Source organism: Miscanthus floridulus, chromosome 3, assembly GCF_019320115.1.
Source record: "Miscanthus floridulus cultivar M001 chromosome 3, ASM1932011v1, whole genome shotgun sequence".
NCBI lineage: Eukaryota > Viridiplantae > Streptophyta > Magnoliopsida > Poales > Poaceae > Miscanthus > Miscanthus floridulus.
The window spans coordinates 64,100,217-64,114,085 of record NC_089582.1 but is presented as its reverse complement, the minus strand read 5'-3'; the positions used below and the strand labels follow the sequence as shown (position 1 = coordinate 64,114,085).

At 49.1% G+C, this 13,869-nt stretch overlaps 1 protein-coding gene across 1 annotated transcript; it reads right to left on the bottom strand.

The window, feature by feature from the left end:
- Window positions 1-844: 844 nt before the first annotated feature.
- Window positions 845-2,350, bottom strand: LOC136543827 (aspartic proteinase nepenthesin-2-like). Its single transcript, XM_066536170.1, has one exon. It carries the CDS (start codon window positions 2,348-2,350, stop codon window positions 845-847), a length of 1,506 nt encoding a protein of 501 aa, XP_066392267.1.
- Between the last annotated feature and the right edge of the window lie 11,519 nt (window positions 2,351-13,869).

Here is a 13,869-nt window from a genome sequence, read left to right as displayed (position 1 = left end):
TGAAGGCACCGATTAGTTTCATAACTAATCAAAGATTTTAAACAGACACAATGATTTAATTATGCTTTGGTTGACTACATTGCGAGTCATTTTCGTTCAATTATTCAGTAATTTATAAAAAAGCTTACTATCATTATCAGGGAGGAGGCAATGATGATAAAAAACATTCGATTGAACAAAGTGCCTGGACACTTGAATAGGCTTAGACGAGTTATCTACCAGTTTAAATTATGCTTTGGATTTGTGCACTTTTGTGATGGTTTATGTGAGAAAAGATTGTAATTTCTTGAGTGGATTGTGACAGCCTTTTGGTGCACCTTTTGTCAATTTTGGCAGTAGCTAGCATGTCCTTTATCTGTGGTACTCTTTGCTGCCCATTATCTCTACATGTATGAGAGCATGATGAGAGACTTGTAGATAAAGAAATCCAAAACATGGGAGATTTATTTATTTTATTTTGCTGCAATGTATGAGAGCTTGTTTTTGCTGCAATGTATTTGCAATGTATTTCATGAGATATATTTGCAGCACTCCAAAACAGGCACGTATCCAAAACAGGTATCTGCTGTTAGTGCCCCAAGCAATACATGTTTTGGATCCCTGGCAAACCGAACCGCAGATGGTTGAAGCAGGGAATAGTTACAGGGCAGTGAATGAGTGACAGGCATGTATCCACTTATTCCTGGGCTCCGAGAAATCTGCTCCGGTATTGAATTCACAGGAAACGAACGAGGCCTAAAATGACATGAAATTACATGATTAGACAGTTTATTTTTTCGCGAGCTCCCCTCTTTTGTTGGAGCAATGTTCCGATCCCACACACCATCAAACTTATATGGATAATTCAAACCATGTACACCGCGACCCACAAGAAATGGGCAAAGAGCATCGGCAACGAGATGTGTGGCGGTGGAGCTGATGACAGCCGATGCCCTGGCCTCCCTTGATAGGAATTATTCGACGGCGGCGGCGGCCGCGGCGACGACGACGCTTGCTGGAGCGATTCAAACGTCAGCGTCGAACCATGGATGTTGTAGATCATGTGCGTGCCGGCCTGGATGAGGCTGCCGAGGAGCGACACGTGCCCGTACGGCGACGGCAGTATCGTCAGGCACTCTAGCCCGATGCTGGCGTCCATGTAGAAGTAGTTGCCCACCTCCAGCTCCATGACGGCGTCGCCGTCGAAGACGAGCGCCATGCCCGGGATCTTGGCCGTGGCCAGCGACTGGCTCGCGTAGCACAAGTCGAGGCCAAGCTCTGAGCCGTTCACCGTGGGCAGCCGTATCCGACTCACCAGCGCCTGTCTCAGAAGCTTGTACGCGCTCTCCTCGAGGAACGTGACAGGGACGGCGATGCTCAAGACCACACCGCCGGAACCGTCCTTACGGAGGTCGAACGTCCCCCGCGGGATGCCAAGGTCCTTGCCGTCGACCTGTATGCCAGTCAGCCCGACGAGGTAGATGTTGGGGTAGTCATCGCTGGCCAGGAGCGCGGTGGTCAAGGCTCGCTTGGTCTGCGGCGTGGCGTCATCGCCAAAGAGGATGAAGCTCTGGGTGTCAGTGTCAGTGTCACCGTCGGGGGCGAAGTAGTAGGAGAAGCGCCCGGCGTCGAGCTGCGACACCAGGGAGAGGGGGCCCCTGCCGAGGCCGATCACGCCGGACGCGCCGCCGAAGTCGCCCACGCTGTCGAGGCCGCATCCGAAGACGACGTCGTCCACGCGGGTCGCGCCGAACGTGAAGGACTCGGTGGCGAGGTACCCGGTGGTGTTGGCCTCGCCGCCTCTGTACATGTACACGTAGCCGCACCCGGGGACGTCCGCGCTGCAGTTCTGCGCGGCGGAGTTCTGGCACACGTCGCTCGTGCACCGCACCACCGCCATTGTGGTGGACAGCGTCGAGTAGAAGGGCGTGGCCGGTGTTACGCCGCAGGTGGCGCACGAGCCGCACTGCGTCCACACGAGCTCGCTGGAGATGTCCAGCGCGCCCGACACGCTCTGTGGGGGCGTGCCCACTTGGTAGCTGTACAGGAACATGCCGGCGTTGGTGGCCGGGGCCTGCCGGCTCTGCCCACCGTTGCTCCCGTCGCCGGCCGGCTTGCTGCCCTGCTGGCCACTGCCAGGCTCGCTTTGATCGTCGTAGCTGCCGCCGCCCTGGCCCTGCTGCCCCTGACTAGGGAGGAGATCGGCCATGTCCGACGCGTGGTTCTTGAAGAACTTCCGCAGCTGCTGCTGTGTCCTTGGGGTCATGGTCAGGCGTGGATATTTGCCCGCTCTAACCATTCGCGTCGGCATGAGGACGAGGACAAGGAAGACAATGGCGATACAGGAGACTATTATTCTACGATCTTCCATTGGAGTTTGGCGTAGGGTTGTAAACTTGAATTGGCGAATGTGTGACTTTGGTGGCTCCTATTTATAGCCTGCACAGTTGACACTACGAGTGAAGAATCAGTCAAGAGCAGATCTCAAGGCAAAGTAGGACAGCAAGGCCACGATGCGAGGCACAGCAAGGCCTCCATTGTTCGTTGATCATCATATATAGACTACGTGCACTATTATGCTTAGTAAACGCTAAGTCGTCGTATGACCAATTAACAGCTTAATTATGTGCACCACTCCATGAATTTTAAAATGCATTTGAAGTTGACTTTCCAATGTTACCAACTTGGATTAAGGTACATCTTGGCCGCTTAAAGAACGATGTTTTTTTTGGGGGAACTTAGCTCGCCAAGTCGCCATTCAAATACAATGTCTTCAATAAAAACCGCTGATTTGGACTAACATAGCCCACTTGTCTTAGATCACAAAGGAATTTTTTTATTGGTTTGGAATGGGAGAAGTCCAAAGTTTTGTCGGAGGAATACAGTACTACTAGGTAGCGTGCCTGTGCGTTGCTACGGGATAACTAACAATTTATATAAAAAACACACGGATCGCACTATAAGATAACAATATTGTTAAATTAAATACCAACGTTAAAGTGACATTTAATCCAAAAAGCAAAGTTTATGAATTTAACACAGTCACGGAGTGCGCGTCGTCGTAGGCTCACAAACTCTAGAGCTTCCAGAGATTGGGTCGAATCCAACCTAGAGCCTCGGAACCCTGCATCTTTTCCTGGACGGACTTCACTTCGGATGCGCCAGTAGCAATATCAACGATCTCCAGTCGATGGACCAAGTCGTATGGATCACAATGGCTTAGACATGTAGATTTTGTTCTCCTTGTACTTGGATACACTTGTTCCACTGAAGCTTTCATTGAAATGTTTAGACACGAACAATGTCTGATCACCGATGTCCCTCACCTTGGACTACTCCGGCGTACGGTCGTGGAGGTTGCACTTGTAGATCGCGCTGCTGTAGGTGAAGCTCTGTGTCTCGTGGAACGTGCTCACCATGGCACCCACAATGTGCAGCTCACCGTTTGATTCCAGGTAGCTACGGTGGCAGAGCCCCGCAGGTGGCGACAGCGATGGCAACAGCATCACGGTTGGAGTAGCGCCGGCGGCGTTGCTGCTGCAGACGGAGATTTCTTCAGTGCAGTCGATCGCCAAGAACTTGTCTTGGCAGTGGACGATGGACCCCACGGAGAACTCCAGTTTGGTGTCGAGCAGCGTCCATGCGCTGTCGACTCCAACCCGGCAGAACGCGACCTCCGTGGAGCACCCAAGCATGGTCATGGCCACGCACTCGCGGTCGGCGGCGTCAGACGGCGCCGAGAGCACGATCTCACGGAAGAACACGTCCCTCATGTCTTCTAGCTTGATGGCTCTGCCTGCAGCATCCGCGTCCCCGTAGCCGTTGGTGGGATGGAGGACCCACCGGCCGTGGACCCTAGACACGCGTTCCGATGGGGACGCCGCCGCGACGTGTTCGCCTGCTGGTGGGAGCTCAACGCGGGGGCATGGGCACCGGCGAATGGATTCAGCAGCGTCACGGACGCCACCTCATCCATGAGCACTAGCCACCCACACGAGGAGCCGCACGCCACCTTGTTGCGCACGTCGGGTAGCGTCTTGGACAAGACCTTCTTCTCCGGGACGCAGTAGAAGCCGACGCGGTCCGAGTCGGGGTCGAACGGGAGCAGCAGGAGCGGCCCGAAGGTCGCGAACAGGACGGCGGCGCGCCATGGGTAGCAAGCGGATCGGAAGAACGCCGCGTCGTGGCCTGACGCGAGACGCTGCCCGATGGACTCGAGGAGATCCTCTGGCAGGCCGGATCTCCAGTCAGGGAGAGGTAGGGACCTTCTTTTGGGATTGGGAGGCTGAGCCATGGAAGACATATGACATCAACTATGGTTCGCGCAAGAAACAGCAAGCAAGGGCGATGGAACACGTGAGCGTGAAACCAAATGAAAGGAGGAAAAAATTGTCCCTTTTGCAAATGCAAAGAGGGGAAGTAATTAAATGTAGGCTGATTTGGCAAGGTTCTCAGAAATGCAAAGAGGTTTCTGTTGTCTTAATTCTCTTTCCTTCTGTGTTAATTCTCTTTTCTTTTGCTTGTTGCCATGTATGCTGGTGCATGCAAACATGCAATGTGTATATGGATAGCACAATAATTTTCTACTTCCTATTTTACCGTGATTCCTCTATCACATGACAGGCAATATTCAATCAAGAAGATGTCGTGGGATCGCAGGCGTGGGCAGACGGACGAACCAAAATAAATGTCGCACCAAAAAATATCCACACTTTATTATTTTTAGTTATAATATATATAGGAGACGACCAAACCGCTTTTCAGAGACGGATGAAAACGGTTTATAGAGACAACTGCACCGTCTCTGTACACTCTTTAGAAATCTACTCCCTTTATCCGAAAAAGCATCAACTCTAACATAGTTGGTTGTGCCATAAGACATGCAAATACAGCTATCTAGACTAGGAACTGTGGTGGCTCCTTTCTCAAAAGGCCTGCAAATACAATAGAAATAGGAAGAGGAGTGGTATGCTTTTGTCTACTTGCGTTGATCAACAATGGATAAAAATGCAGGGGGTAAATACACAGTCAAATCCAATGCAAATATCACATGAACGTGTGTACATACTCCAGGTCTTTATACGTACTCCTCCAGGTCCTTACCTAGTTGTCCTTATCTAGTGGATCAAGGACTCAAACCATGCCGAGACCTTGACATTAGCCACTATGTAAATTCAATGGTTGCTGCATTAATTCAAGCATACAGATATAAGTTATAGCGTATCGAATAGAATACATATTTAGAACCCACGGTACAGTATAGGATGGAATCGAACGTACCTAAAGTTTTAGTTGAGATATATCAGATCTTTGTCTTCCATTTGCTTTTCAAGCTTGAGCAAATCCGTGGAAGTTCCGCGCACAAGGCTAAAAGTGCCTTCGAGCTATAAATCATAGATGAAAACAGATCAAGTTAAATACCCAGCTTCCTAGTGGTTCTAGACGAGTAGATCGGGTGGAAAACCTCTAGAATCACAATTCAAATGAGAGAAAGAGGCACAAGCTAACAACAAGAAAGGAGACAAGTGATTTACCCAAGATTCAGTGGAGCCACAAAGGCTTGACTACGTCCTTGTTGTTGAGAGAGCCACAAAGGCTTCGAGGCTCTTCCAACTCTGATCTGTTCTTAAATGAACCACAAAGATCGAGCTTGAGGGTTCCACTAAGCTTCACAAGGGTAATACAAACTTTCCAGTGCTCAACCACAACCGATTGGGAGGTCCTGAGCAACCTCTAGTCGTCTAGGAGCCCAAGCTCTAAAAGTAACAAACACAAAGTGCAAGATAGAGGGAGAACCAATCTCAGCTGATGCTCTTGCTTAAGGGCTCTCTAATCCACTCCCAAACCCAATCTCACACGTGGAAATCACCAATAACTCAAAGGGAGGTTGGGTGGCCTTCAATAGAGGAGAGAAACTTTTTTGCAGGTTGGTGGGTGAGTGAATGCGTAGGCGACTGTTGGGGGAAGAAGAGAGGTGAGTATAAATAATCTCCTCACCCCCATTCCAACGGTACAGATAAGTCGAGAAACTTCTGTGGCCGGATGCGCTCGACCATAGAACTTCAGTGGTCGAACGCAGAACTTCCACATAGGCCAGAACATATAAGACTAGGAATGTTTCTGGCTTTCTTTTGCTTTGGGGTTTTAGGTTTGAACTGAGAACACAAGATTCCCCTTAAGCTTGCATTTTATGTCCCCCTTATAGTACGGTGCTTCCTATACTCAAATTCAAAATATAAAACGAAAAGTAACCCTTGATTGATCCAAACACCGCTTAGAAAAGAATTGGGGGGGGGGGGGGGGGGGCTCACATGTTTTCATACACCTTTACATATTTGTTACATGTCCACACTTGACAAATCGCATTAGTTATGTTGACGGAATATCATCGATAGTCCACTGAGGGGTATACCCACGATGCTTGACCGCGATGTTGAGTACTCCATCGAAGTACATCGTCCAGTGCTTGGGACGGTCAGCCGGGATAGTTTCTTGCATCTCGATCCACTCAGCGATGAAGTCAGCGAGCACCTACGACTTTATAGTCTATCGGCTCCTGAACTCGATGGACTACGTGTCGAGCTCTACCGCCCACTAGCCTCCTTATTACGAATAATATTGCCGAGCAGGTATTCGGTAACCACAGCCATGTTGTACTTCTCGAAGTAGTGGCAGAGCTTCCGGGACATAGTCAGGACGGTGTACAGAGCTTTTGGACTTGCGGGTACCGAGTCTTAGACTCGTTTAGAACTTTGCTAGTGAAATAAACTAGGTGTTGAACCTTGTTTGCTTGTCCAGCCTCTTCTCGCTCGACAACAATGGCCATGCTGATGACACGGGTAGTTGTCGCGATGTAGACCAATAGGGTTTCATTGGGCTGAGGCACCGTCATAATTGGAGGGGTCATCAAGAAAAGCTTGAGCTCGGCAAAAGCCTGGTCGGCCTCAGGCGTCCAGGTGAAGCGCTGCTTAGATTTAAGCAACTTGAAGAAAGGGAGACCCTTTTCACCTAGACGTGATATGAAATAGCTTAAAGCCTCCATACACCCCGTTAGCTTCTAGACATCCTTGACATAGGTTGGTTGTTTCATGTTGGTGACTGCCGATACCTTTTCGGGGTTTGCTTCAATGCCATGGGAGCTGACGATGTATCCCAAGAGGATACCAGATGAAACCCCAAAGATACACTTAGCCAGATTCAATTTCCATCAGAATTTCTTTAAGTTGGTGAATGTTTCTTCGAGGTCAGCGATGAGGTCATCAGTAGTCTTACACTTAACCACTACATCATCGATATAGGCCTCCATGTTGTGCCCTATCTGCTTGGGAAGGCAACGCTGGATGGCCCTCTAATAGATGGTGCTAGTGTTTTAAGTCTGAAGGACATGGTGGTGTAACAATAGGCACTGAAAGGCGTAATAAATAAAGTCTTAATCTGGTCTTCCTTCTTTAAGGAGATCTAATGATAACCAGAGTAGCAATCTAGGAAAGATAGGAGCTCATGACTAGCGGTGGAATCTATGACCTCATCTATACGAGGTAAGCCAAAGGGATCCTTAGGGCAATGTTTGTTGAGATCGGTGTAATCAATGCACATCCTCCATTCTTTATTCTTCTTTTGTACAAGGACTGGATTAGCCAACCACTCAGGATAATACACCTCTTTAATAAAAATCGGCTGCTAAGAGCTGTGTTATTTCTACCCTAATAGCCTCCTTCCTGTCCTGCATGAATCGTCGGAGCTTCTGCTCGATTGGCTTGGTGGTCGGCGAGATGTTTAAGGAGTGCTCGATCAACTCCCGCGGCACCCTAGGCATGTCTACAGGTTTCCATGCAAAAACATCTGCATTGGTGCGTAGGAAGCTGACGAGCGTGCTTTTCTATTTGGCATCGAGGTTGGGCCCGATCTTGGTGGTCTTGCTCTTGTCGCCGGTGCCGTGGTCCACCTCCTTGGTCTCCTTGGCCTTGGTAGCCGCTCGGGGTGCCTCTAGTGTCAGGATCTCTTGTGTGACAGAACCACCCAATTTATATAAGATTAAGTATGACTGTCCCCGTTGAACACATTAACATGCGCATACTCTCGCTTATATAAATCCGGTAGTCCGCCGAGTGTCACGAAGGACCTCGGTAAATCAACTTAACAACCAAGCTCGCGTGATTAAGCAAATACACATTATATATATAGAGTTGCAGCAGAAATAATATTATAAATAGGTTCACAAATAATAGTACAAGTTTGGGTTTCAAAATCAGTTAAAGGAAACAACATAGCTTTTAAATGGTTACATTAATATAAGTTCCAAATACATTGCTAGCATAAGTGACATCCTCTAATAAAAGCATATAGATGAGAAATAAATATAGTCACTGAGCCCACCGATGGTTAGCCACCATCTTCAGCAGGCCAAGAACTTCACCTACAACATGGTGGGATAAACCCTGAGTACTCGAATGTACTCAGCTAGACTTACCCGTCATAAACCAGAAATAAAGTGACACCAAGGATCATGCAAGGCTTTATAAATGGAGCTAGCTTGATAATATTTTGCATAAAAAGCCACTAATTCAGCTATATATTTTATAATTTGGTCCTCAAGTTAATTATAACTATTCATCTCTAGATTAGCAACTAACCTGTGTCAAATATGTGGTATATCATTTAGGAGCATAACAATATTAACCATAGCCGGTGTAAAAGTTTCAAGTTCACCATAACCATCATTCCATAATCCAGTTACTACGATGTTGGAGCTAGCCAAGTTTCTCACTGTCCGAGAGAGATAGAGATTCGAATCGATTTCAACCAGCTGGGAATTTATTCCTAACACAAACCCAGGTCTACCAGCCACGGTAGCCTTAGGTCACCTTTGGTACAACTCAGGTCCATATTTCGTGGGTTCACCCAGCGCCGCACAATCAGGGACAACCAGCTGCCAGGACGTTCAGGCCTGGCCTACACTTGGGCTCACGTCTGGCTCCCCGCACATCCTTACTACCATCCAGAGTACACACTTTTATAGAACGGGGCCCGACCTGAGTTGAGCTACTCGGCTTCGCGGTCGGAACGAGTTATCCGGCCAGCTAAGTGAGAGGCATGCATTCAATCTCAACAGAAGTTCCAATAATGGTATGATCCTTAATCGACACAAATGGGATAAAACATGCACACAAGACCTCCATGTCCTGCTGCCTCTCAATCCCCAGATCATGTCCAGTCTCTATTTATTCATTATCACATGGTTATTTTTCATGATAGCAAATATAGCCAACACTGCTTTGGTATCCACCTATATCTCGCAGGTGACAGGAAATCACCCAACTTCTACCAGTCTAAGCATTGCGAAGCATATATTCGATCCTGGACCTACATAGGGTTCAAGGTATATTTTTGGACAAGGTAGTTCTATGCATCAAGTGTTTCCAACCAACTCTTATAACCTAATGCATCAACATAAAGGACTCAAGTGATATTTGTAAAAACATAGGAGGCTTAGAATGCTCCGGGGCTTGCCTGGGATCCAACACTAGGTTAGTGTTTGTTAGATGACACTCGCTTGGCGAGCATCTCCCATCTCGGTACTTGCTTAGTCCTTCCATCTTCTAGATGGATTCACCAAACTGCATCTTTGGGTTTGGCTCCAACATCACATCCTTCACGTGGTGCATCTAGCGTACCTAGATGAGATGCAACAATGCAAATGTATAAACGCATGGAAGTGTCATAGATGATGCATTACAAGAAAGCAAGCAAGACAAGCACAAGGTCAAGATAGTATGGCACACAAGTTTAACTTAAGTCAAGATATTGTAGGTATGCAAGTAATATTAAGGTTAAGCAATCAATTCAAAGTACATGCACACTTTCTTACGCGTGCAGGGGTGCATGCTCGTATGGAATTCAGATATATATACATTGATGTTTAACACAACTTAACATGCACTAATTCAGAATTAATCTACCACACTGACATGAATAACTTATAGCACTCCCTGAGATCCTACACTTCTTGCTACAAAACCTAACCCACAAGTCCCATTCTTCAAATCCGACGGGCTCACCGCAGCCGTCGCTTGTGCAATGCCCATTCTGGGGAAGAATGGGCTCTACATGTTGTGGCACCATGTCCTGCAACCGCTAGTGCACGTCTTTGCGGCACCGCGTATAGGTCTGGTTCTTCCATGGCAGTGCAGCCGGCCCTGCTTTGTCAGCACCTTCGAGCTCCCTCAATAGGCGCTGGGCAAAGTCGTCATTGCCACCACCGGTATTGGACCTATAGAGGACAAGGGCGAAGACATGCATACCAAGTTTATGGCCTGCCTTGGTGGAGTGCTCAAGCCATTCAATCGGCGACGTCTATGACCTGCGGCCTAACACGAAGACGAGACGCAAGCCGGCGAGGAAGCAGGCCTCTAGGTTGCCCATGCTGGCTAGCCTGGTGGTGAGTAGGGCGCGATAGTCGTCGTAGTAGTAGTGGCGCTCCCAGAAACCTTGACGCTGCAGCACCCGACGCAGTGGTATGCGCCGGCCGACTTCGGCAGTGCCGCACACCCTGCGCATGAATGAGTAGGTTGCCTATAGGCTGGCAAGGTCATCCATGGGGGCATATGACTGTTCAATGATGCAGCCAGCAATGTCCATGGCCAACTCCATCGGGAGCCGATCCATCACGACGTAGCCAAGGAAGAAGCAGAGTCGGAGCGCGCGCGCGATGAACGACGATGGATGTGGTGTCGGAGCAGAGTACAAAGGCGCCACAACGACGAGGAGGAGGGCGCTAGGGAAACAGGGCCAGCAGTTTATGTATGCGGAGACTCCGCATTCTTGAAGGATGGTGTATACCATGTAAACATGTCTCGGGGAAGTGAATAGTCCAATGCGATGGTTCTTTCTCGAGGAACCAAACGGCGCCTCACTCGGGTTCTAGGCATCCGTGTAAACGTGTCTCGAGAAAGTGAATCATAGCAAATCTTGTGTTAACAGAAAATCCATAATCATCTGGTTCTCTCTTGTTTAGGGGCTCCACACTCGATTGGGGGTGCTTCAAGTTTGTGAGGTGCTCGTTTAGGGGCTCCATGTTCCCTTGTTCTTGGAAAATTAGCACAGGAGTAAACAAAGTTTCATTCGATGTATGTCACATTGCATGGTGCACTAAAGTCTGGCCCGTGTTGTTTCTCAGCGGCCGAAGAATCCTACGCGCCGACCCAGATTTAAAAATAGGGCCCAAACTTAAAATTGTAAATGACACAGTAACATGCATCACAGGAAAACAAGGAAAAATGAGAGTTGCTCGTATGAACTTGTCGCTGCATGGTTCTTGCAAGTTCAACAAATTTTATCTAATACATGCAAATAAGAGGAGAGCAGGGAAAACGAGGAAAAATGAGAGTTGCTCGTATGAACTTGTCGCTGCATGGTTCTTGCAAGTTCAACAAATTTTATCTAATACATGCAAATAAGAGGAGAGCAGTGCAATCCCACTACTCAATGTCATCCAACTACTACCAATACATACTAGTTCTAACTACAGATGATTAACATGACTTCATGCATGCAACTACCTTACTAGTACTTCATGCATGCAGCCACGGCCAGTGCAGTTGTTCTTTGTAGCACAGCCGATCTGGAAAAAGTTCTAGTCATAGCTTAGTAGCAGAGTAAAATGCATGGGCAAGTCAAATTTACTCAACTCGGACTATGAGGCGTGCATACAATTTACAAGAAATAGGTAAACGTCATTTCGTCAATACTGTACGAGTACTTGTCTATATATATTTGGTCAACAGAGTTTAACCCACCTAATACAAAGTTCAACAAAAGTCCATTTACATGGATATTATTACAATAAGATAAACTAAAGAACATCACAATTGTCTCTAGTGAACATTGAAAACAAAAATCAGAACATCAGTGTTATGAGATACTTGAACATCACAACTATTTGAGAAACAGGGAACAAGGGCATATCTCTAATGCCACAGATACTAAACGTTAACATCATCTTACCATGTTGCTACTGCTCAATTGAAAGGAACTACACGAACTCCACCAATCTCTGGATCACTCAGACGGATTGTAAGATAACGGATACGATGAGAAAATACTTTAGCACCACGGAACTCATAGCGGTATGAAAGCAAAGTCTAGAGATCTACATTTGAATGAACCACAAGAAACACATAGGGTCCTAGATGATTGTCGGGGACCAATACTAGGGTACCCGAAGAGGAGGAGCTAATAACCATCAATATTGATTCATTCGAGCAGTCAAGAGCGCGACTATAGCTCCAACCGACCCCTAGGTGTGCAAGCTCCACCTCGCCCGGCCTTTAAGGGTGGGTTCTGCCTCGCTCGACCCTTGGGTTTGCGCTCCGCCTCGCCCAACCTCTGAGGGTGGGCTCTGCCTTGCCCGACACTGAGGCCACAGGCTCCACCTCGCCCGACCTCTGAGGGTGGGCTCTGAATCACCTGGCCTCTGGGGTGGACTCCACCTTGCCTGACCCTTGGGTTCACGCTCCACCTCGCCCAACCTCTGAGGGCTGGCTCCACCTTGCTCGACCTCTGAGGGCGGGCTCTACCTCGCCTAACACTAAGCGCGTGCACTCCGCCTTGCCTGACCTCTGAGGGCTGGCTCTGCCTCGCCTAACCTCCGAGGCCATGGGTTCCACCTCACCTGATGTCTAAGGGCTGGCTCTGCCTCACCCAACCTCTAAGGGCAGGCTCTGCCTTGCCCGACACTGAGGCCATGAGCTCTGCCTCGCCTGTCCTCTAGGGGTGGCCTCCACCTTGCCTGGCCTCTGGGGGGACTCCGCCTCGACCGACCCTGAGGCCGGGGGATCCATCTCACCCAACGAAGACCCATACCACCGTGAACCACTCCAGATCCAAGCGAATGGGCCTTAGTCAAAGCTTTGACACCAGGGAGGTGATCGACATGCCTCAATATAACCCGTGGCCATGACAGGCCATACCTAGGATTCACATCAGGAACAACATCAGGCGTATCGGTGCTATTCTACCTAACCCTCGTACGAGTAGTGACAGGCACGTCAGTTCATCACGATGTCCGCCAGGACAGAGTGGAGCACCATGATCGGGAGACGACGCCTGCGCATGGTGCCAATGATGGATAGGGCCACAAAGTGTAGGGGCCTTTTGCGCATCTCAACATCTACACCAGGCCTCGGATGGCTAGTCACAACCTCAGCTGGGTCCCGGGTGTGCACATGCGCTTCAGGGACCTAGACTTCATTGTCATGACGGAGGGAGAGTTGGTAACGGCTCTCGCCGCCATTCGACCTCTCCACTCCACCGGCCTCGACGCGATCACCGAGGCACTTGAGGAGCTGTAGCTGCACGCACCGGAGGCCCATGCCCCTAGAAGTGACCAGCTCCTCGACTTTGACTATGGGAGGTTAGAGCGCCAGCTCAACGCCTTCCTAGGACCCCGACCGTCCCAGGAGGACCTGCGCCACCTCACCTTCTTGTTTGCCAATGTCATGGCGTAGCGTGCCGAAGGGGAGCCACTCCCTCTGGAATACCTCATCTAGAGCGCCCCAACAGCGCTCCTGATGAGTTCGTAGGGATGACCGAATATGTCATGGAGTCTTTCCATGACCTCCTCATGAGAGAATCAGAGTTGCCCTCTAGCTCTAGCTCCAGCAGGGGGAGCCATCACCCCTCTCGTGAGTGCTTCATGGTGGGTACCCCTGAGGGACATGTCAAAAGCATCCACGAGGAAGAAGCTACCCCAACGAATGACCTCGACGACAAGGTCGGGGGGATGCAGGGCCCCCGCCTTGCCTGTGGGTGGAGCAGCTGAAGGACCGACACCAAGAGCTCAAGGAAGCATGACTCTAGCTCGAGCAGGAACACGGGGAGCTCGATTGAGAG

Bases quoted from the DNA above. Each gene is read 5' to 3' on its own strand.
- LOC136543827 (XM_066536170.1), bottom strand. From the start codon at position 2,350: ATGGAAGATCGTAGAATAATAGTCTCCTGTATCGCCATTGTCTTCCTT.